This window comes from Triplophysa rosa, linkage group LG3 (genome assembly GCF_024868665.1).
Source record: "Triplophysa rosa linkage group LG3, Trosa_1v2, whole genome shotgun sequence".
Classification (NCBI taxonomy): Eukaryota; Metazoa; Chordata; class Actinopteri; order Cypriniformes; family Nemacheilidae; genus Triplophysa; species Triplophysa rosa.
This window is the reverse complement of record NC_079892.1, coordinates 13,343,874-13,366,653: the sequence shown is the minus strand read 5'-3', so window position 1 is coordinate 13,366,653 and position 22,780 is coordinate 13,343,874. Positions and strand designations below refer to the sequence as shown.

The following is a 22,780-nucleotide window of genomic DNA, read 5'->3' as shown; positions in this document are numbered from 1 at the left end:
TTGACTTGATGCTTCACTCTCTATTTAAAGTGTCATAAAAAGACAGGGGCGGATTACGTTTGTTTTGTGTAGCTATAAATATCTCTTACTATGAGTAAGATGGTTTAGTTTCACTATACACTAATCACAAGGTTTCTGATTCGTAAGCACAATACTGAAGTAAAGGAAGTTTTTGTAATTTGATTATTTATTATACTACATAATGCCATAGGAGTTAACATAAAAAGCTAAGATTTACGACATATACTATAACATAAATTATTTGACCAGAAACATAGGCCTATTTTAAATAATTGATCTTACAAATAAAAAGACTGTGGAAAATAAGATTGCATTGTATTTGTATTATAAATAGATTCTTTAAATTAAACAATTGTGCACATTTACATAAATCTAGGTATTGGAGTAAACTCCAAAACAAGAAAGACACAAGGGGTCAGTATATTCAAGCGTTTGTCTCTGTGTTATTCACGTTCGCCATGAAAATATGTTATAAAGAATGATCCAAGTAATTAAATAATTATTTTTATTATTTGAAGGTAATAAATGTAGTATCCGTGTAATTGTCAAACTTACTGTCAAAACGTCCGTTTATTTTTTGTATTAAATTATATTTATGTTATATAAGCCGTTAAATGCAGAAAAAATTAAACAAATGATACCTTGCGCTGCCATTTATAATCATATTTTTTGTTACAGTTTTTGAAAATAGAAAAAGATAAAGTGGGTGGGAATGACATTTTAAAAAGGGTAATAAATGGTAAACGCTACAAATGGCTGCAAAAAAGAAGGTGGTTGTCCCAAGCTTGTAAGGTACGATGGGTCAAGATAATACGTTTTCTATATTAAGTTTTCACTGTGTATTTTTTCAAATAAATGCCTATTAAAGTAGTGTCATTAAAGTGATACTTCACCCAAAAATGAAAATTCTGTCATCATTTACTCACCTTCGAATTGTTCCAAATGTGTATAAATGTCTTTGTTCTGATGAACACAGAGAAAGATATTTGGAATAATGCTTATAATCTCAATCTCAACACTCATTGACTACCATAGTAGAAAAATTACTTTATAATATTTTTGTTCTGCTGAACACAAAAGAAGACATTTTGAAAAATGTAGGACAGCAAACAATTCTGGGGCACGTTTGACTTCCATTGTTTTTTTCCTACTACGGTAATCAATGGGTGTTGAGATATGTTTGGTTATAAGCATTCTTCCAAATATCTTTCTCTGTGTTCATCAGAACAAAGACATTTATACACATTTGGAACAACTCGAAGGTGAGTAAATGAAGACAGAATTTTCATTTTTGGGTGAAGTATCACTTTAAAGACCCTCTTCACGTGGTCAGTGACATTTTCTCAGCGCTGGCCACAGGATGGACCAATCGGAATCGTTTGTGGTGGTTACTGTGTAAATAGTGGTTTTGACTAAATCCTTGGTGTTTCAAGTCAGATCCGTGGGCGTGGCTTGTTGGTTTTGACTAAATCCTTGGTGTTTCAAGTCTTACGAAACCTTTACCCTAACCCTAACCTTACTCTAACCATCTAAACAAAAAAAACACTGTTGCGTGATGACGTCAGACTCGAAACACCAAGGATTTAGTGAGAGCCGTAAATAGTCGCTTGAGCGGATTCCTGTCATAGGTACAAATATTTCAATTTCATAAATTAAATGAGTGTATTATATATTATACAAATATGCCTTAAAAGGAAAAAATCTATGTATCTATATATCTATCTATATTTGGATTTAAAAAATATATGTTTAAAAAAGCAAACTAATCATCCGGCAACATTTGCCGCACAATGTTTACCCACCCGTACTCCAACAAGACCCGCCTGCAACCGAGGGCTGGGCTACTGTGAAATCCTGAAAACATACATTTGATTGGACGATTGGTAAGTCATACACGTAGTCGTACCAATGATTGCACAGTGATCAGGTTGAGGGCGGGACGTTGATGGGTGAAAAAAACGGGCTCTGTGATTTTGAGCGAGATCAAATGGTTGTATTTTCCACACAGGATCGACGGACTGAGCCACAGCGTGAAAACTTTTCCTGTGGGGCGGTGAGCTCTTCAGAAGAAATCCGCTCATATTCTGCGCGGAAGAAAAGAAAGTAACGTTAGTTTAAGATCTGATAGTTCATTTTAGATGATGCATTTTAGATGATGCTTTCGAATAGAGTCTAACAGTACTGTGTTGCAGAAAGTTTGGTCAACGTAACATCTCCTGGGACAAATCTGGACAAAATAGATCTTGATTTTATACAGAAAGGTAAGAAAGCCACGATTTTGCAAATGTGTTGTTAATAATGAAAAGTATGAGCAGTAAACATTTGAGTTCTGTCTTATATGAAACTTGAGAAGTTTAATGTTTGCATTTGATTAGAAAAATTAGTAATATCTTAATGTTTATAAAGATTTGGTGGTTGACTTAATAAAATACAATAATGTTTGATTGTATTGTAATTATGATTATTACGGTGGTAGTTTTTATTATTGAGTACACGGTATATAGAGATCAACAATGTACAACACAAACAGCATTATAAACGTTAAGTATGAACAAAATGCTTGCAATCAAATTGGAACAGAAGTATGATCTTCACTTACAATATCAGAATTTTACCTAATTTTTGAGAAATACACTATATTCGGTAGTTGCAGACAGCAATACTCCATTTTAACAACTAAATTAGGGGTATACAGTAGACGTTCTACAATAATTTTACATTAAAGGTAATTATGTTTTCATTTTTATATTTGAAAGATCAATTCAAGTCCTTTTTTCACGGAAGGACTATTTTAGTGTTCTTGTGTGGTATAATTTGTAGTCGTTTTAAGCATAAACACCATTTTTATTAAAGTCATACTTTCATTATATATTTTATATTATCTAGTTATTAAAAAACAATGTTTTTCATTGTGTAATTAATTAAAGTCTCATGTTGTCATGCACAGAAAGCCAGACACACAAATCACTAAAATTTGTGGCTCCTACAAAGGAGATATTGTAGTCACAGTATTTATTTGGTTATATATTATTTGGTTTATTTGGACTGAAACATTGCAAAGAGATGCAGTGCTATAATGGTTTTTGTGTGAGTGTTATTTTATAATAGCTCAGAAAAGTGTCCACATTCTTCATTATGGTTATGCATAACTACACTGAAAGGGCTGAGATTGGAGATTATTAATAAACCACTTAGTCACGTCGACACTTCATCCAGTACCTCGGTAACTCAGTTATTGGCTGGTTCTTCAAAGTTAGCTTGCTGATCCCAACCAGGGCAAAAGAACAAAGGCAGCATTATATCCAGCTAAACGTGCCATCCAGATGTTAGCGATCCTGCCAGTCTCAACGTCCTGACTCTGGTTGTGGAGGTGGGTTTTGGGGGGTGTAGCTTTTTTAATAAAGCACCTCAGCTGAGACTAAACTACTAAGTTTTACAAGAAGACAGCTCTCGCTGGTCCTTCATTTAAATAGCACAGTAGGAAGTCTGTTCTTGCAGTCTTGTTTTTGGACCTCTTTAGAGCGGAAACTTTGTTTAAAACTTGGCACGGTTTTATGTAGTTCCTCAAACTTTTGTCCGCCAGTTACCTTCCGTGAAAGCTTTGCACTGTGTTCCTTTACACTTTGAGGCTAAATGTGCCAAACTATGTGAAAGAATCAAACATAGGAAAGTACATTTGGACACCAAAGGGACTTAGAAGTCAAGATTTCGCTGTGAATTCACTCACGTTCCTCCAAATGTTCTGTACCTTAGGTTATTGTTTTACTGGGGTGGGGAAAGAAGGTTTGTTTTTCTTCCTTTCTCCTGCCAGCTGGGAGGTTTGGTGAGGACACAGATCTCCTGTGTTTGGCTGATGGGGAGCTCCGGCGTGTTTGTGCGTATGCAGCGGCGTTGTTTGTGAACTTTGCGTTTGATTTGCACCTGCATTTTCAATTGACAACGTACAGTATATGAAGCTTCACATACAACAGCAAAGTTATAGCAATGCAAAGGTTATGCGTTATAAAAATGCAAAATAAAAATGTGTAGCTTGAATTCATAAAAGCATCTCTCAAATGCTAGAATGTAACACAAATGCAATAAGACAAGACATTGAGTCACATTTTCTTAAAAAATGTACAGATCAGGTTTGTTGTTTTAGTACTTGGTTGCTTAGTTTTAAAACCACTCAAAATGGTCTCCTGACGCAAATCAATGGCAACACTGAGGTTTACAGTAGAGCAGTTGGGGATTATACAATTCATAGATCTTTCAACAGAATGAACGTACGGTCTTTAACTAGAAAGTAGAGTTTAGCTCAAAATATGAGGAAAACAACACACCCCGCTGCTCCTCTGACTCACAAAACACCTATTTTAGCTTTTGTGTGAAGCCAAAACAACATTAAACCACGTATGATGACAGTCATTGTCGGTCCCTTGATTAGAGAGGGAAGGCAAGAAATGTCTTATCTCATTCAGGACTCACAGAATGCTCAGTTGTGTGGAATGTGTAACCTCAATGTTATCAGTTTCCATGGGGTTACATCAAGGCCCATGTCTTCAGATATCCTGCTGCATGTTTGTACGGCTCAACAATGATTCAGTCACTAGCTAGTTTGACAGTGGTCTTAAAGAGATAGTTCATCAAAAAAATAAAATCATTTTCTTGCACGTACATTGTTGAAAACCTGTATATGACTCTTTTTTTCTGTGGAACACAAAAGAAGATATTTTGAGAAATGTCTCAGTGGTTTTGTCTTCATACAATGGAAGTCAATGGCGGAATGTTTGGTTGCCAACAAACCAACATATTTCTTCAAAATATCTTCTTTTGTGGTCCGCAGAAGAAAGTCATACATGTTTAAAGTCCCCGTGAAACGGAAGTTGTGATCGTTTTTACTTCCGTATTTTGACACATTTCCGAGTGAAATGGAATGTCAAATGAGAAAAAGTGTGGACGTGGCTTGCGTTTTTCGCTGCGATTTGATTGGATGTATAAAAACAGCAGTTGGATTTTGAAATGGAACTGGCAGCAGACTGACATTTGAAGGGGAGGAGTTAACGGATGCTCCGCCCAAGTCATCTAACATACGTCATTTAAGATGGATAGACACTATACAGGGCGGAAGTGCATGAGATTTCAGATTTTAATTAAAGATTATGAGGGCACATGCATTGTAAAAGGAGAATGACCCACACTGATAAGCTATTTACAAAAAACGCTGCAATATTTCATGGAAAATAAGCATTGTAATTTTTAATTTCACTGGGACTTTAAAATGACATGAGGGTGAATAAATGATGACAGAATTTTCATTTTTTGGGTGTACTGTCCCTTTAAGCTACATCTAAAATGTACGAATGTTGTAGCATTAGACAACAAAAACATCAAATGACGTCTGCAAGCAAACTTTTGTTCTATCTTAATATTCTGAGAAAATATACTTAGCATGAATTTTCATGAGGTTCTTCGGCAATGGCTAGTTGCACTAATGCTTGACAACCGTAGAGTTTCCAAATACTTTGTCTTACTTTTGGTTAGTATGTTTATTGTTTTGATCTAATTATCAAAAGTAGCTATAAATGCTATTATGTGCGTATATTTTTCTCAAATGCTTTCACTCTTGACAAGAGTTTCAGCAGAGGCCTGTAACCAATTACTGAAGAGTGCATGAATTGCTAGTAATTACAGAGCATGGCAGCTAGCTTGAGCGCAAGTATAATGAAAATTGAATCCAAGATAGCTCAGCAATAGCTACACCACATCATAATATCTTGAGAAATTAGTTTTTATTACTTTTTGGTTTTGGATAGATACTGGTACGGGGCCTGGAATCTTGTATCATTAGATTTTAATTTATGCTCTCTGTCAAGAGCTAACCCGATAGCCTAACGAACAAAGAAAGGTTTTGGACATGCTGTGTGTTCATTTCCTATATCATTTTATAAAGGTAGGTTGTTCTGCATAAACCTTTATAAAGGCTTTGTTTTAGACATATTTTGAGTCACTATAATAAATAACTAGATCGAGAAAAGCTTGCCCATGCAAAACTCAACACCACATTGCTACGTGGTGGTTATGACTATTCATGCGGTCATTGCACATTGAGTCGGAAATTTGCGACAATTCAGAGAAACCATACAGACGAGCAGCAAATACGAAAAAAACACGAGGTTAAGGTTCCCTCTACAATTTGTTTGGAATTGAAATTCAGTTTGGGATTCTTTGAGAAACCCCAAAATACATCGACTTTATCGTCCAATGGGATAACATTTTAAGTCAGATTGCTTATAAATGCAATAGTAAACCCCTTATATCAAGTTGGCCAGCATAAACATCAAGTGATTCAATGTTGCACTGAGCCCAGTGGGATAAACATGCATATGGTGTGTCCTGTCTGACTCAGACACAGTCAGCACTCCAATGGCTTCCTGCTTGAGAAAATCTGGAAAGATCACAGGGATTCTTCCTAAAAACAGCGCAATCAATATCATCTTCTTGGGAGGATTGACTGTTTCTTCCTCTTCTCTGTTGAAACGGAGTGTTATTGATGGTTACCAGGAATATTATCAGTTATATTGCAAAGCAAGTAAATGTTGCTAACTGAACAGTGGCGGTACCCATTGAAAGTGAATAGGTACTGCTGTTGTTGTTCGGTTACCAACATTCTTCAAAATATCTTCTTTTGTGTTTTGCAGAAGAAAGAAAATCATACAGGTTTGAAATGACAAGAGGGTGAATAAATGATGCAGTTTTTGCCTGTAAGCTTTATTGCTAGTTTTGCTAATTGCTCAATTTAAGTAATCTAGCATCTTTATGCCATCGCAAGCTATAAAAGTCAAAGGTAAAATAATTGTGGGACATGAAGTGGCTAAAGCAAGCATGCAAAAATGGGTCGTGTTTGTCAAATAAATGTGACACATCTGGCGCTTCCAGTAAACAACAGTGTCGGGAGCGGTTTAGATTTATTTTTGTTTCTCATAGGTCTAGCTAGACTTGTTGTTGTTTTAAAAACTTAACACAGACGTTAGATGTTAGTGGTTCAGCGGATTTATGGGGCCGATTCAAGGCCAGCTTTTTCAGTCCAGAACCTGCAGTTTCTTTGGTGGAAGGGGTCTAAATTGGACATCAACATCCTTTTGATGGGGACAGGGTATTAGTGACAAGAGCTCCTTAGGTGTCCTTGAACCCTATGAAGAGCACATCTAGGTCCTGTTGTAAAGATATCGAATTTGGTATCTTGCCGATGACTCAGGAAGGTCTAGACAAAAACAGTTTTGACATATTAACACACATGACACAGTTAATTTCATATGTTGTGTCTAATGTTCAGGTACAGTAGCATGTTATTAGCTAGCTACTGAATGAATATTCTAAGGCACGGTGATTTGTCTATATTCAACAGAGGCTGTAGTTCAAATCAGGTTTGGCGAGTCTGGTCAAAGCTAAAGTCAAATGAGTTAAAAAATACATTTTTGCAACTTGTGCAATGCATGACTCATGTCCCAGATATGTAATTGTGGCATTAAGAAAAAAGAGACTAATTTATCCTCTGTGCTATAGTGTGTTTTTTGTCGCTGTCACGTTTATTTGCAACACTTTTTAGGTTAGAATATACTGTAAGGCTTGTTTCACAAATCCTGTCTGCGTGTTTTTATTTCATCAGCTTATATTTACAAATTATAGTATTAAAACTCCAAGCAAAGAAGCAATCCAAGTTGATTTATGGGGTGATATTTGCTGCGAGTCGCACACTGGGCTCAGCAGACAATTCGCCATAAAACCATATTTATCAACCCAATATTTTGCTTTGGTAATAAATATACAAAAAGTTCAAAGGGTGCCTTTGTACACCTAGTTTTAAATGGATCACATACTGTATGTACAATAATAAAATATGGCTCATGCTAATGGCCCAAATAACACTGTTAAGACATTTAAGTGCAATCATGTTAACGTGCAATTCTAAAGGTCTTTGCACATACAGTCCAAAATTTTCGTATGCGTTTTTTCATATTTGGCGCTCGTTTGTGCTTGCTACGGATGCGAAAAAGAACGCATCGAACCCAGTCAAAAAAAAATTGTGACGGACGAAAATATCGGAGGAAGTGAGTAAACGCGATTGACACAACGTGTGGTCAAATGTATTTTTTGACGTGCGGAAATTTCGGACGCAAATTTCTAACTCAATGTGCAACGGCCTCAGTGTTTTCTACAAAATTTTGAATGAGACTATGGGGGCTAAACATATTTTCCTCTAGGGGGGTCCGGGGGCATGCTCCCCCGTAAGAAAATGTAGCATATTTTAAAGGTAAATGCTGCAATCTGGTGCATTTTAAGAGTAAAATTAAGTGACTCAATCTATAAGAATACAATAGCTATAGTAGTAATTTAATCATTGGCACCATAGATATAAATGGGGATAACACATGGTAAAATGAGAGTTCACAAACAAAAAAAGGCGAAAACGTGTAGAGCATGAGCCATCAAAAAATGAAGCAAAAAAGTGTTTAACAGTTGAACTAATTTATATATTACCATATATTAAAACGCAGGCTGGGCATCAGGCCTTTTTCACAGTGCCATTGTCCCACTCCCCCGCATTGCAGTAGGCCTATCACTTTACTATCCGGACCAGAGCATTCATACATTATTATGATGCGGCGACTGTTTAGAGTAAGAAAAGCGCACACTCTCTCAGCACAACAGAGTAATGTTAAGTTTGTGATTTATTATGTTTTCAACTTTATGCGCACGTTGCGCAGACCTAACACAAGAGCAATTAATGACAGACGCTTTCTCCTGCGGTACACGCCTATCGGTCTGAGCAGCGCTGCTTGATGTCCGACAAACCAAATATTTTGACAAGTTTTGGACATGGTGACACAAAGGGCAGCATGTAATCGTGTGTGGCGCGCCCCCATATCATTTATTTTACTTACGGCAGTAAGAAACAGTTTAAACAGTGTCATTCACATCATTAATTCAAATTCGTGCTCCAGCACATTTGGCTATCAAACTATGCGTTCTGCACGTGAGCCACAAACAAAAAAATACTCCAAACATTTTTCTAAATTAACTTAATATCGAAATGAAACGAAACATGAATAATTTGCCATTAAAAACAAAACGGAACTATTTTGGCGATTTGGAAAAGGTTAAACGAAGTGCCTTACACGGATAAAATCATGTTTGTACTGTGGATAACTGCAGTGAATACTGAAACATTAGATTTTACTTCCCTCAAACGATGTTGTATTCCGTATGGCTTGGCGACATCTTAAATCCTGGCCAGTTCACGTGTCTGCGTTTCAACCGAGAAAGCTGAAACAGTAGCGAGCGATCGTGCGTTCGTATGTACAGTATGTGTCTGTGTGTGTGCTGCGCACATTGCGCTGAAGCAACAGAGAGGGGGACGCATTTTTAGCCGTGAACAATGGCACAACAACGAAACAGCGGTGCAGAATTCAAAGTTACAAATAGTTATGTTGTTGTAAGAAAAACAATTCGGCTCGTTTTAAGACTGTGGCGGAACAAAATAGTCTATGGCGCGCCGCCATAGTCTCGTCAATGAATGGGAAACACTGGGCCTTATACATTTTTTAAATTTAGTTCTTGAGGGAATTCTTAAGGAAGAATTTTGTTGATACATATGTTTATATCTCATATCTAACACAGATCTTGCTTGCCCTTGGTTTTGGCCGATTTAGTCAGACATACAGTATGCAGAGGAAGTGAAGTCATCCGTTAACTGGACTTCCTTGCTTCAGTGAGCACTCGTGGAAAAATGTCAGAATACAGCAGGCCACACACCACTTTCGTGTATTTTATAAGAGGACACATAAAATGGTCCGGGCTGATGCCCCACAATGCCTCACATATGCCACGGGACTCAGTCTGTTGTCACGAACGTTAAGGGCAGTAAGAATGAAGGACAAAGAGCTCATTTGCTCAAGAAGGACATAAAGTAAAAATGCAGAGAAATAATTTGCAGCCAACAAGAAACTTAAGTATGATTGATATAAATTTGTGGAATGCATAAATGTGAATTGTATTTTGAATGTTACTGTGTTCTCTGGTTTGGCTGAACTGCTCCTGACCCTGTATAAATCAAATCAAATTTAGACTTTTGGCTGGAGCCCGATATTGACTCCAGTTCATTTGGTTGTGTTGGATTATTTTGGCTCACACTTCTGAGCACACTTATAGGGGTTCCACTGTACCATATGTCAATATACTGCACCAGAGATGGTCAAGTCAATGTAACATGTCTTACGGGGGTCTATGAGGCTGACTAAAATGGAATCGGAAGGGCAGCGTCGTGTTAAGATGAGTATAATGTTTTGTTCTTGGAAATTAGGGAGTAATCATTTTTTGCGCGTGATGAGGAATTGATTCACAATGAGAGATTTCAGCATAGCTGGTTCATATGTTAAGAAGATATGATATCTGCGAGATTTATATCTAGGCTGTCAAAATTGTACAATTTATGCAATAATTATTACCAGGTGATTTGGCCCAAACAAAGTACACTAATATTAGGACTATAATTGTATAGTCGTTGACACAATCTCACAGTAATTCATAACTATTTTAGGAGATGACTCATTCATATTCATGTTAATTGGTACTCATAGTATGATGTTATGTTATGGGTGGGGCTTCAGTATTGCTTTTTTTAATAATCATACGTTTTTGTATGATTCACATTGTACAATTTCTTACGAACGAACCATCTCATAAAATAGATTGGAATTCCTGTGACATCAGGCTGATATATTACATTCAAAATCATTTATCAATGATTATTTTTATTGGTAATTGGTGATTTAAGAGTGCCATTTTGTTGCTGATGTTAAATACATGAAAAAAATGAATGGATAAGTAAATAAAGACTAGTGTGTATTAAGTGTGTATAGATAGTGTGTTGTAATATTTGAATGTGATTGTATTTCCATATTCAGGTATTTCTATGCTTAATGCCATTACATATAAGTTTCTACTGCTTGTTAAAAATAGTTTTTTGAAGTCATTAGGTTTTATTTTCAATTATAATAATATATCGTCATCTTTATTATAAATCTTCAATTGAAAATGTTGGTTAGGAAAACTTGGCAAGCTCTTTGTTTTAGCAGCCTGATTTTCAAGCTTGGACAGAATGGTCCTTAGAGGGCTACACTTCATTTTTTAAGTAGCACATAATTTGGTGTGCTTGCAAATTTTATTAGAGCGGGTGTAGTATTTCATTGAGAGTAGAGGCTTTGTCCATATGCTGTGGTGTTTGGCCGAAGCAAAGCTTTACTTTTCCAGCACAATGCCCCATACAGACAATAAATCATCCTTGCAGCCAAACTCACAGCTCTATGAGCCGATATGAAAAAGAGAGAATTTATATTCACGTTAGCTTAAAAAAACTAAATAACTGCAGAAATAGCATGACAGACTATGCTTCAAACGTTGAAATTAAATACGCCCTGGTTTATAAAATACATAGAGTGTCACAGGTGCAGTTTTTCTTGGTTTATGAAAAAAGTTAGTTCACCTAAAAAATAGAAATGAAACCTCTATCCAAATCACATTTCAGACATACTGTATATACACATACTGTATATATATATATATATACTGTATATTCTCAAGTTGTTTTTGTATTTTCTGGCACTGAAACCTATGACAAAAGAAGGTCATTTAACGTTCTTTAAAATATCTTCTTTTGTGTTCTGCAGATGAACGTCAGTCATACGGGTTTGAAATGACAGGAGGATGAGTAAATAAAGAAATGATTGGGTGAACTATCCCTTTAATCCCTTTTTTATTCTTCATCATGATAGAATCAATCGTGGTCTTTGTGAGTCTTCTCTAAAGCTGAAGATCTGCTCAGGCATGGGCTTGCCAGCTCGCTGTCCTAAAATTGTACCTGCTCGCAAAAGTGGGAGGAAGATAACGTCAGGTCCAGCTGGTCTCACTGTATCCAGCAGGACATCCTTAATGCAGCCAACTGTTTATCTGTTTTCCTCCTTCTTTTCGCACCCTCAGCACACCTCCACAACAGGCACAGATTCACTTTATTTCTTGGAAAATATGCTATTTTGAGGCCGCGCGTGAGCTGTTGTTTCACAGTGACTGAACTTGTTTGTGGACGCAGTCTTATTTCTTTGTTAAAAACAAAGTAAAAGCCTATCGTTTAACGAGTCGGATATAAGAGGAAGGAAACGTGCCCATCTGGAAAAACAGAGGTCTCCTGCTAGAAACACAGTAATTTCCTTTAACAAAGCTTTCCTGATTAACAGACAGATTGGATGTAAATGGATATTTGTTGTTTGCTCAACAAAAAGACTTTGAAATTTGGATTAAAAATGTTCTTCTAACAACAAATTATGTTGGGAATGTCATTAAAAGTTCAGTTGAGAACAAAAAGGACTGAACAGATTATTTTGTAGTTTTTGTAATTAAAAAGCCACATAAGAGGAGCTTTGTAATTGTCATGACAGGTATATTTCGTTTTCTGTCAACTGTGCAAGACGATGGCTATTCAGTATGCAAATAAATGTAATGCTGTGTTCACACCAAACGTGAATCAAGTGTGAGTAAATTACATACAAAATCAATGCAAAGACACAAAAACACGCGAACTCGCGCCGAGCGATGCGAATGACGCGAATCCGGTGCGAATGTGCGTCAAACGCGTCATCCACGCAGGTTTAAAAAAAGACACCTAAGCTGCGTCCGCGTGGGTTTAACACCGCGTGGGTTATACACATGTTGCTGCTGATTGGGCTGAAATTCTTGACATACCCACCAAACAAGAGAAAACGTATCTCAAACACACCATTTCCAGGAAACATGTCGTTCAACCCGGGAAACCGTAGCAAAACGTTGCGCACCGGTTTGAGCTTGAACATGCCCCAGTTGCTGCTAAGAGGGCAATTTCTGTCAAAATGAAATTAAAAGTGCCACACACATACTGTAGAGAGCACACATAAAAATGGTGGAAATGATAACCAAAAACTAAATGAAATCAAGGTTAAATCAGAAAGGCACAGCTGAAACATTTCCATGTGTCCCATTTCCAAAGTGTTTCTTAACGTCGTGTTTTTCACTTTCGCTATACAGAATTGCCATAAGGGGGATGGCAGCTGTAGCGCCGGACCCCTGGAGCAGGAAGGAATGACATAGAAGGCCAGAAGCCCCAGACCCTGCAGTGTTTGACCCAGAATGGAGCTAAAGGTGTGGGTTGATGGAGTTCAGCGTGTGGTCTGCGGTGTCACAGAGGCCACTACTTGCCAGGAAGTGGTCATCGCTCTGGCTCAAGCTATTGGTGAGGAGTCTCAGTATGACCAGGAAATTTGCTGTTCTTTTGATATAGCTTGTATTAGACGGTATGCGAAAGCTACTTTGAAAACAGCGTGTCAAGTTATAAACTACGATCAAGCTATTCTTAAAAAAAAAGTGTTATCTGACACAACGACAATGAGGATCTCAATTATGGTGACTTTATCTCACTTGAACACATTTCCACTAAAACAAGCTAATTTAAAGAGTAGAATAGAAAGCGTGGTGATTTATAATATTGAACTAAATAACAATCAATAAAAAAGGAAACTTACACCGTGTCTACACCGGATGTGACGCAACAAGAGACAATAGAACGTATTAGAACCCATTATAATTTAAAATTTTGTCCACACCGGACGTGGCGCGATGTGAGCGACAGTTCCATTAGAACAAGCCGTGTGTGGCGTCGCATCGCACCGAGTCCGGTGTAGACACGGTGTTAAAGGATGAGTGTCATTTCTGCACCATTGTGTCATTGTTTTTGTGAATTGAACAGTGCTAATTTTTTACTTTTTCTGTCATTACGTCACTGCTTGGTGGGAAAAGTACATTAGGTTTGTGGAAAAGTCACAAGATTTAAAAAAGAAGCAAAATCCCTCCTACGCTTTTGAAAAGTGCATTGAAACTCCCCAAGTTCCTCCCCAACATCAGACTTCAATCTTGAAGCTATAATTCGCCGCAAGATCGAAGATAATGCCGAAACCATCTGGCACCCAGGACGTTTGAGTAATCTTTACCTGCCAAATAACTAAAAAGAGATTAAGCGCTTGAGTGTTTTGGCTTTTGAACATCTTGAGATGTCAAAAAACATCAGATTTACTATAAGGAGATGCACAAATGGTCTAAGAATCAGATTTACAGTAATGACATCATCAGTTTGTTTTTAGCTGACATCATCGTATGAAACTATTTTCAGCTGCACTCAGACTGGTATAATTTCAGCAGGGCCCCTCTTCTACTAGTGATATAGTTACTGGCGCTTAAAGTGCCCGCTGACATGGAAAATCTGACTCATTCTAGAGAAAAAAAAACTATGAACACTGCACTGCTCTTTCAGTCTTTTAGGAGCAATCTGTCTGGGTTTGCAGGGTAAGAAACATATCAACCTTCATTGATCATCACTGTAAAATATAAACAGTTGATAAAACAAAAAAATAACATCACCTGATGCAGCAAGTCCTTGCAAGTTGGAAAAAATATTTTCTAGGATTCATCAAAACTCAAAAATTAAATTAAATAAAAAAATTATGGTTAAAATTGTGAGAAAAATGTAAAAATGATTGGATTCAAACCTGTCATGAGCACCACTAACCCCTAGGCCACGGTTAAGACCATATTCTTGAGCTAATTTTATTTCCTTTTGTAGGTCGGACAGGACGCTACACGCTAATCGAAAAATGGAGGGACACCGAACGCCATCTCGTTCCGCACGAGAGTCCCGTCGCGTCCCTCAACACCTGGGGGCAGTATGCCGGCGACGTGCAGTTCATCCTGCACCGCACAGGCCCCTCCCTCAAAGAGTACCCCTCAACCGAGGGTCTTGCCCCTCGGGCCCCGGAGCGCGGCTTGCATCGACAGAGCCTCCCGTTGATGGCCAAGCTCCGAGCTCCAGGTGACCGTTCGCTCCGTCGACGCGAGCCACGCCGCAAATCTCTGACCTTCACCGGTGTGCCCCGTAGCCTCAGGGACATCCTCAGCGGAGGCAGGCTCAGCGACAGTAGCACCAGACACCGGGTGGTTTTAGTAAACGGTGTCCAGACTCCACCACCCATGTCCCCTCGGTTGTCGGGCAGCCGCATGGAGGATCTCACCCAACTGGTGAGGCTGCAGAGAGAGACCCTTACGGTTCTAGATCACAGGATGGAGGAGTACGAGGCGGAACTTCGCATGTTGAATGAGAAGAGAATTAGAGGCAGGGACGATGATACGTTCGTGAAGGTGAGGGAGGAAGTTTCGAGGATGGAGAAGCAGGTGCGCAGGAACAAGGTGGAGGTCGAGGAAGAGGAATTCTGGGCCACCGAGCTTCAGATCGAAGGGGAGAGCGAGAGGCAGCTGGAGGAGCGGCTGCAGGAGTTGCGGGATCGGTTGCGCAGCTGCGAGGCGGATCTGGAACAGCGGCTTATGTCCCTGCAGGGTGTACAGGCGGGGCTGGAGGTTCAAAGGCAGCATAAAGAGATCAGAGAGACCCAGCAGGCCAGTGAAGGTGAAGCGAAGGCAAGGATTCAGAGGGTGAAAGCCGAACTTAAGGCTCAAGCTCAGCACACGGCACAGCTTGAGAACAGCTGTCGAGCAGTGGACCGATCACTGACAGAGTCATGCAAGAGACTGCAGGTGTGTCAAGGTTAACATACTAAAACACTGCGAAACAACCTAATGGTCATGACCAGCCATGGTTGTACGGTTTAAAGATCCATGCTTGTCCAAGCTGGTATTTTCAGCTTTGCTCTGTGAAAAATACTGTAAACATTTCTCACTCGCTGCAGTGGCTCGTAAACTAAACTTACAAATGACGTATGTGTTTGGTAACTTGTGAGGTAATTCAGCATTGTTACTGTTTATAGGTATTTGTTATTGCACAATGGCAGGCAATTTGCCAGTTGCAGTGTTGGACAATAATTTTCATTAGCACCTCTCCACCCTTTTTCCCAGGAGAGTCAGCACGACCTGGAACAGCTGACCAAAGAGTTGAGGCAGGTGAACCTACAGCAGTTCATTCAGCAGACAGGCACCAAAGTCACAGTTCTGCCTGTGGAGCCCAGCGACGAAGACTCAAACAATACAACAGAGAACAGAGGTACCCTTTTTATTAATACAGTAAACGAAGCCAAAACATGTCCTATTCACATTGTGTGCAAATAGTGTCAGTACCAAAGTATGTGAGTGTAATGGAGAGATAGAAATATCCCCTCCCTGCACCAAAGCATTCTGTAGATACTTGTCCCTCATCCCACACATAGCGTTTTGCAGTCGCTCCACTCCAGGTTTGCTCCTGGTTTTCCATTCCCACTCAAAGAATCTGAAGTCACTCCACTTCAGTTCCACTCCTGATTTTCCATTTCCCACTCCCAAGGTGACAGCACTGTTCTTTCATTATATTTTGTTAAAAGCATTTATGTTTGCCCGCAAAATGTAAAAATGTGTTTCTGCAACCAATGTATGTGAGCAAGTTAATCCAACACAATAATTTGACTAACATCAGTGGGGTCCCCAATATGGATCCAAGGGGGGCCACAGATTCCGTGGCATTTTATGAAATATAGAAATTTATCTTAGATTTTATGCAATCAAACATCAGAAAAATAAGACCACCAACCAAATGAATTGATGTTCCAGCATTGTATAACTGAATATATTTTGGTTTAATTAAAAAGTTTAAGATTATAAGCCTTTTTTGGGGGGCCGCAAAGCGATGCAATCTCCACAAAGGAGGCATAATGACAAAAAAATTTGAGAACCACTGGACTACATAATCTAAGAAGCCCTTTAAATTTACACTTTCAAATTATACTGTATATGAAATATATTGACAACAAAAATTATTCTGTTCAATATATATTCATTTCATTCACCTCGTTTTTTTGGTAGTTTTCATTGTTGTCTATTTTATAGTATGTGTTCCTGTAGTTTAACTAGTAGAGCATTGGATTATGCTGCGTTACACCTTGGATTTAGGATATTTCCCACTTCAAATATGGAACTTACTTCTGGATTTAGTAACATTGAAAGTACTTAGTAACATTAAAAGTGATTAGTTACATTAAAACATTAAAGTTACCAATGAATTAATAACAGTAAACAGCGCCGTTCCAGAAATGATTTTCGGGGTTAAGGTGGGAAGTATACTAACCCAGAGGTGTCTTGAACGCAGCGTTAAAGGGATGGCTCACCCAAAAATAAAAATTCTGTCAAATATATGTAGCATGAACTCACTGTAAAAACAGCTTGGATAAATCCGCCTGCCAAATAGATACATGTAAATGTACTTTATACTACTGTTAGTAGTAACAAAATGTGTAAACACTCGGTTGAACATGTGGCAACATGCAATTGCATATTGGGCCGTTATAATTGTGATGGTTCGGGTTTACAAAAAATGCTCCTCGCTCCAGGCGGTATCATGCAGCTCTCACACACTTTGCTTTTACACTCAGGAATGACGAGACCTCAATCGTGATGAATAATGAGTGTTTTATTACTAACATGAGCTGCAAGACCGCCGCATTTGGTTTCAATGAATCATTGGCAAGACTGCGCTATATTCACCGCAGCTTAATTAATTATCCAATATTTTCTTTAAAAAAAAGCTTTTAAAGACCACCTTTTGTGGACAATGTAGTTAAAAACGTGATACCTGTAAAGTCATAATGCTGAGAGTGACTCGAGAGCACTGCAGGGGTCCCGCTCGAGCAGTGACGCGTTTATTGCTGCTGTGGTCGACGCAGAATGCTCTCACCGCTTTCATTTACCTGAGACTTACAGGCAATCTATCTTTTATTTTTGACGTTAATGACGTCAATCCTAGACAAGTGAGAAATAAAATTATAGTTCTACAACGCTTCTGTTTACAGAAGACCTTAAGTGTGGCGTATTTTATATTACTAATCAAAAGTGCCACCGTGTGGTTGGAGTTGATATCGCGGATGTTATATCTGCAATCACGGCCGGAAGTTTGTGGTCGGAATGAGAAACTACTATATTTTATACTGCACACTGTGAGCGCAGTATACACTAAAAACTGCTTACTATTCAAAAATGAAGTATAAAACAGCACACATTTCACTACGATATAACATTGTAGCATATTACCTAGAGTTATAGTTTTGTTTTTAGTTTTATTGTCATTTTATTAATATTTTAAATGAGCATTTATTTATAGTTTTTGTTAGTTTTAGTTAAATGATTAGCTATTTTGTTATATGCATTTTCCATTTTGTTATTCATTTATTATGTTGCTATATACGATTTATTTGTTTGTTTGTCTTCATTATTATAACTTGTGTATTAAACTTATTTCAGTTTATTTCTGAGGCAACATTTTAATTTTTCATTTATTTAACTTATTCCAATCATTTTTTGGCCAGTGTTTTACTTGATTTTGATTTATTTGATCTCCACTTACTCGCTTTGAAATAAAAATGACTATTTTGCATTTTTAGTTAAATTTGTCGAAACGTTATGAAACGCAGTCCAATCAAATAATGATGAACAAAAAGACAAATTCATGCCTTACAACTGGTTGATTCAAACTGGAAATGTAAGGCCAAGTTGAACATAATGCAGATATAGTTTCTACAGTATGTGTATTCTGTGTTTAGTATTCGTACTAAACACTAGGCTACAAAAATAGTAAGAATTGTATAACACGGCATTTCAAGCATGTAGTTGTTGTCTTGTATTATAACAAAACAAAGCTGTTTGCAAATATTTGCTCAGGACCACATCAAAACACTTATTGACTTGTTTTTAGTTTTTTTTATTCGCATGTACTGTTATCCCAAAGTAAAAATGTTCCCTCTATTCTATTTTTGGTAATGTCAAGGAACCGTAAAACCTGGCGTTGAAAAGACCCGGAATCATAACGCTTGATTCCCATTTGAAATTCCGCAACATGTTATTAAAAAGGAATTGAATATTTTCTTTCCACAGATTTCGCTGCATTAACTGGCTCACTGAAACGTCCGGGTTCGTCTCACCCTGTGGTCGGCAGCATTCGCGGATTGCCGTGTCCCATCTCCTCAGCTTTAAATCCTGAAGGCATCTATGTGTGAGGACCTCAAATCACTGAAATAGCAGAAATTAAGCTTTCCACAGATGTCAGCGGATTTCTTTGTTAACCTTTACAAGTCAAAGCACTACAGTAACCGATACTGCATCCAGTATTGGACTGAGGTAATGGACAGTACTTTTTCAAAGCAATTCACCTTGACAATACTTGATCGGCTGTCCAACACAATGAGCTGGATAGCGTTTCAAATCTAAGCAGAAAATATGCTGGTTTTCATACGTATAGCGTTTACTACAGCTGGATGAAGGATGAATTAAGAACATAAATATATATATTTTTAATCTCATTTCATTATTTTAGCCTGTGTCTGTATGAATGTGCAGCTTTTAAATGTGTATTATGACGAGATTACATACCCGTGATATTTCATATTTTATGTTGTGGTTGGTTTATAGCCTCATTTTGTCATCTATCAATCAGTGTTTTACAATGTTGAGCCAAAGATGAACTCTTATTTTAGGTACTGTAGAGATGTTACCGCATGCAAGCAGCAAAATGTCTGAATACTCCTTGCTTTATTTGCCAAGCATGTTGTTGCTGATTTAAGGATTATGCATAAAATGTTACTGGCATGAACAAATGCAGATGTAGTATTGCTTGAAATGCATTCTTTCTTTTAATCGTGTTGCTATACGTTTGTACATAATGTGTTTTAGCCAAAGAATGACTTGAAAAGTCTTTAGCTCACATTACATAAGCAGTGCCTTACAAAAGTTCAATTGAAGCCATGTTTGGATTATGTTTAATAATGATGCATTTTAATACCAGTGTATATATAAAATCTGTTATCATATTGTGTGCTATTGCTCAGATGTCACCGTTTTGTACTTACAGTTGCATTTTATTTCAGTAGCTTTTAGAGGTATTTAAACATGTTTTAATTGTTTTTTACATTGCTAATGGTATAATTACTAACGTTAACTCTGTACCATTATTATTTGTCAAGACTCTAGTACAACCCCCCACCCCACAAAAAAAACATAGAAGTTATATGCACAGCTGTATATTTTACCACAGTGCTGTGAACTACCATTAAACCAAAATAACCCTGTATGACTGGTCTTCTTTACAAGCCGTATGAATTGCAAACAAATGTGTAACAGTAAGAAAATTGGCACCAAATTAAAAGAGTTTAGTGTGCAAATGGCACTTATAGTTCAAAATTGGGCACATCTCTTAGATTGTGAAGCCCACCGTCCCACAGTATGTGTGGTTTCACTAGGGCCAGTATAGGGCTGCAGGGAGCTCCAGCCATACAAAACGCCTCATCCACATCCAGACCCCATCCTCCAAGAGTTTTCAGAGCAGAGAGACAGATGTTTCTAGAGCCCCACACTGTTATGAGACACGTGCAGAGAGGACTGTTCTCATGTCCAAACCTCCTCCTCATCTCACCGATGAGACCGGCAAACTCTTTCATGCAGATCTGGCAACAGAAGGATGAATTTAGCAGATGTCTCCATTTCAATTTATGAGAGACTGGAATGACATTAGATGCTGACAGGAAAAGTCATTCATCTCAGATTCAATTCACAAATCCACAGTTGTTCATTCTAGTTACAATAAAGAATTTTTAAGATACAGGTCATTGAGATGTCCATGGGTAAATATGTGATTTTTGTATTTAAAGAAATGCATGACCGTAGAAAGCCAAAGTAGAAGAAGAAAGCCAAAATATTAAATGGTATAGCTGAATTTACTGAATAATCCATTTTGGGGGGTCAATAACAATTCACACCATTTACACTGAAATTGAACAAAAAAATGACATTTAATATTTTCTATGTTTTATTTTATTCTTAATGTAAAAATGATCACTGACATCAGTACACATTGCACTACGACCATATATAATAAATATTAAATAAATATATAAAATAAGCACATAGGGGAAACTATATACTTGGTGAAGCCTGCTTGCTTAGACCGCAATTATATGAATTTAAATCTTTTGTAATTGAATTGCCTCAAATTAAAATTCGACTTCCGATTCCACCCTAAATCAAATTTGGGAACTGAAATGAAATAAAAAAAATTCTTGATTTAATCATATGGCTATTATTATTGCTAAAATCATGATTTATAAAAACAAAAAAGTAATACACAGTAGCAATTTATATCGGGCGATAGAAATATTTCTTGAGTTACCTTAGCTGATTTGAAGGTCTTTATCTGGGCTTCACTAAATCCTAAATCTGCAAGACTATCAAGGGAATCTTCAGGGAGGCCAATAATATCTCCTGAGAAAGTAACTTTTAGCTGATCCAAAACACCAGTCTGATCATAAAGCACAGCAGCTGGAACGTCTAGACTCAACAACACATGAGCAAACATTACACCACACCAGTACTGACAGCATGTGAGTTTCAGTTTGAGCACTAAAAACAAATATCAAAACAACATAAACATATGCAATACATTAATTAGGACGTTAAGTTGCTTACCTGCATGTAGGGCTTTATAGATTTCATCGCTATCTGTAGAGAGAAACAGCTTAACATTGTTTGACTGAAGAGTTTTGATGACTTCATCCTTTTTGCAGAAGTAAAACTTGCAGATTTCCATACCTGGTATAAAAAAATATGCTTCAAACACTTAACATATAACCTATATCATGTTTTAACAATAACTGTATATTGAAGATAACTTTATAAAACAATCTAACCATAATGCTTGACATTCTCAACTATCTTGACTTTGCTTTCTTCTGAACACTCATTTGCAATGAGAATCACTTCAAAACCCAACGACTCGCTGCTGTTGTGACTCACGAGTCTCTGATTCACTGCATGTACAGCCTATAGGCACAGAAATAACTAAAAGTCAGAATTAATATCTAAATATGATCATCATGCATAAATCAAATGAAAATGATCTCTCCTACCTTAATAAAGCTGAATGCAATGCCTTTGGGTAGCACTTCTGTATCTGCGTTTGGTGACTCCAGATCAAATATGTCATGATGTTGCAGAGCGATTATCAGAGAATTCTGTGCAAACAAACACAGCCACAAGTGTAAATCAATCTTTGATGTATATCTTTATCACTTTACGAGCAATCTTGTAACTTGAGTTTACCTTTGTATCTTCCATATTCTGGTCCTTTACGTTAACAGACGCGGAAGTGTGGGACAGTATCGCGACCGGAAACAAAACAATCCTGCGCGTGGTTTAGCATGACATGGACACTCCCAAGAGGCAATTTATGTAAGGGAGTGTAAAGTTTTATTACACGTCTGCTCACAATCCGTGCATAAAACAGTGTCTGTAAACAATGAGTTTCATGTCACGTGCTGCCACCCTGCGCGGTGGAGCGGCACAACATGCGCGCGTGCTTGGATCCCTTAAAGGGATAGTACACCCAAAAAATGAAATTACCACTCAAATTGTTCCAAACCTAGTCTCGGCCTCAGACGTCACGCCCACGGACCCTTGGCTAAACGTCGGGTGCACAAGGCACGCTTTTCTGGAAACACTTCAGCACGTTCGAAGTCATCATCTGACAACGCCGTCTGATCTAAGAAGTAAGCTGTCGTGTTATAACGGTTGCAATAAGAATCCATCAGGATCGACTAAACGCTTAATTCTTCATAAACTTATAATCGTTGTTGTTGCTGTTAACTTTTGACACGTTCGTGAATGTACACCAGTGTGTTAC

The 22,780-nt window shown here is 37.8% G+C and overlaps 2 protein-coding genes across 8 annotated transcripts; one reads left to right on the top strand and one right to left on the bottom strand.

Moving 5' to 3' along the window:
* The first annotated feature begins 2,011 nt into the window (after positions 1-2,011).
* On the top strand, positions 2,012-20,174 carry LOC130551649 (ras association domain-containing protein 8). 6 transcript variants are annotated; one of them, XM_057329431.1, is made up of 6 exons: positions 2,012-2,124; positions 2,214-2,282; positions 13,117-13,321; positions 14,705-15,669; positions 15,988-16,132; positions 18,985-20,174. In XM_057329431.1, the coding sequence occupies exons 3-6, from the start codon at positions 13,219-13,221 to the stop codon at positions 19,104-19,106; spliced, it is 1,335 nt and encodes a 444-aa protein (XP_057185414.1). In that variant the 5' UTR covers positions 2,012-2,124; positions 2,214-2,282; positions 13,117-13,218; the 3' UTR covers positions 19,107-20,174. The 6 variants fall into 6 exon arrangements, with proteins under 6 accessions (XP_057185414.1, XP_057185413.1, XP_057185415.1 ...); XM_057329432.1 differs by having other exon boundaries at positions 2,038-2,129; XM_057329433.1 differs by having other exon boundaries at positions 2,111-2,129; positions 2,218-2,282.
* LOC130551650 (cytosolic 5'-nucleotidase 1B) lies at positions 19,860-22,778 on the bottom strand. Of its 2 annotated transcripts, none has more exons than XM_057329438.1 (6): positions 22,201-22,778; positions 22,008-22,112; positions 21,843-21,921; positions 21,568-21,690; positions 21,272-21,429; positions 19,860-20,549 (listed from the first exon to the last, which is right to left on the bottom strand). In XM_057329438.1, exons 1-6 carry the CDS (start codon positions 22,213-22,215, stop codon positions 20,274-20,276), a joined length of 756 nt encoding a protein of 251 aa, XP_057185421.1. In that variant the 5' UTR covers positions 22,216-22,778; the 3' UTR covers positions 19,860-20,273. The 2 variants fall into 2 exon arrangements, with proteins under 2 accessions (XP_057185421.1, XP_057185420.1); XM_057329437.1 differs by having other exon boundaries at positions 21,789-21,921; positions 22,201-22,776.
* Between the last annotated feature and the right edge of the window lie 2 nt (positions 22,779-22,780).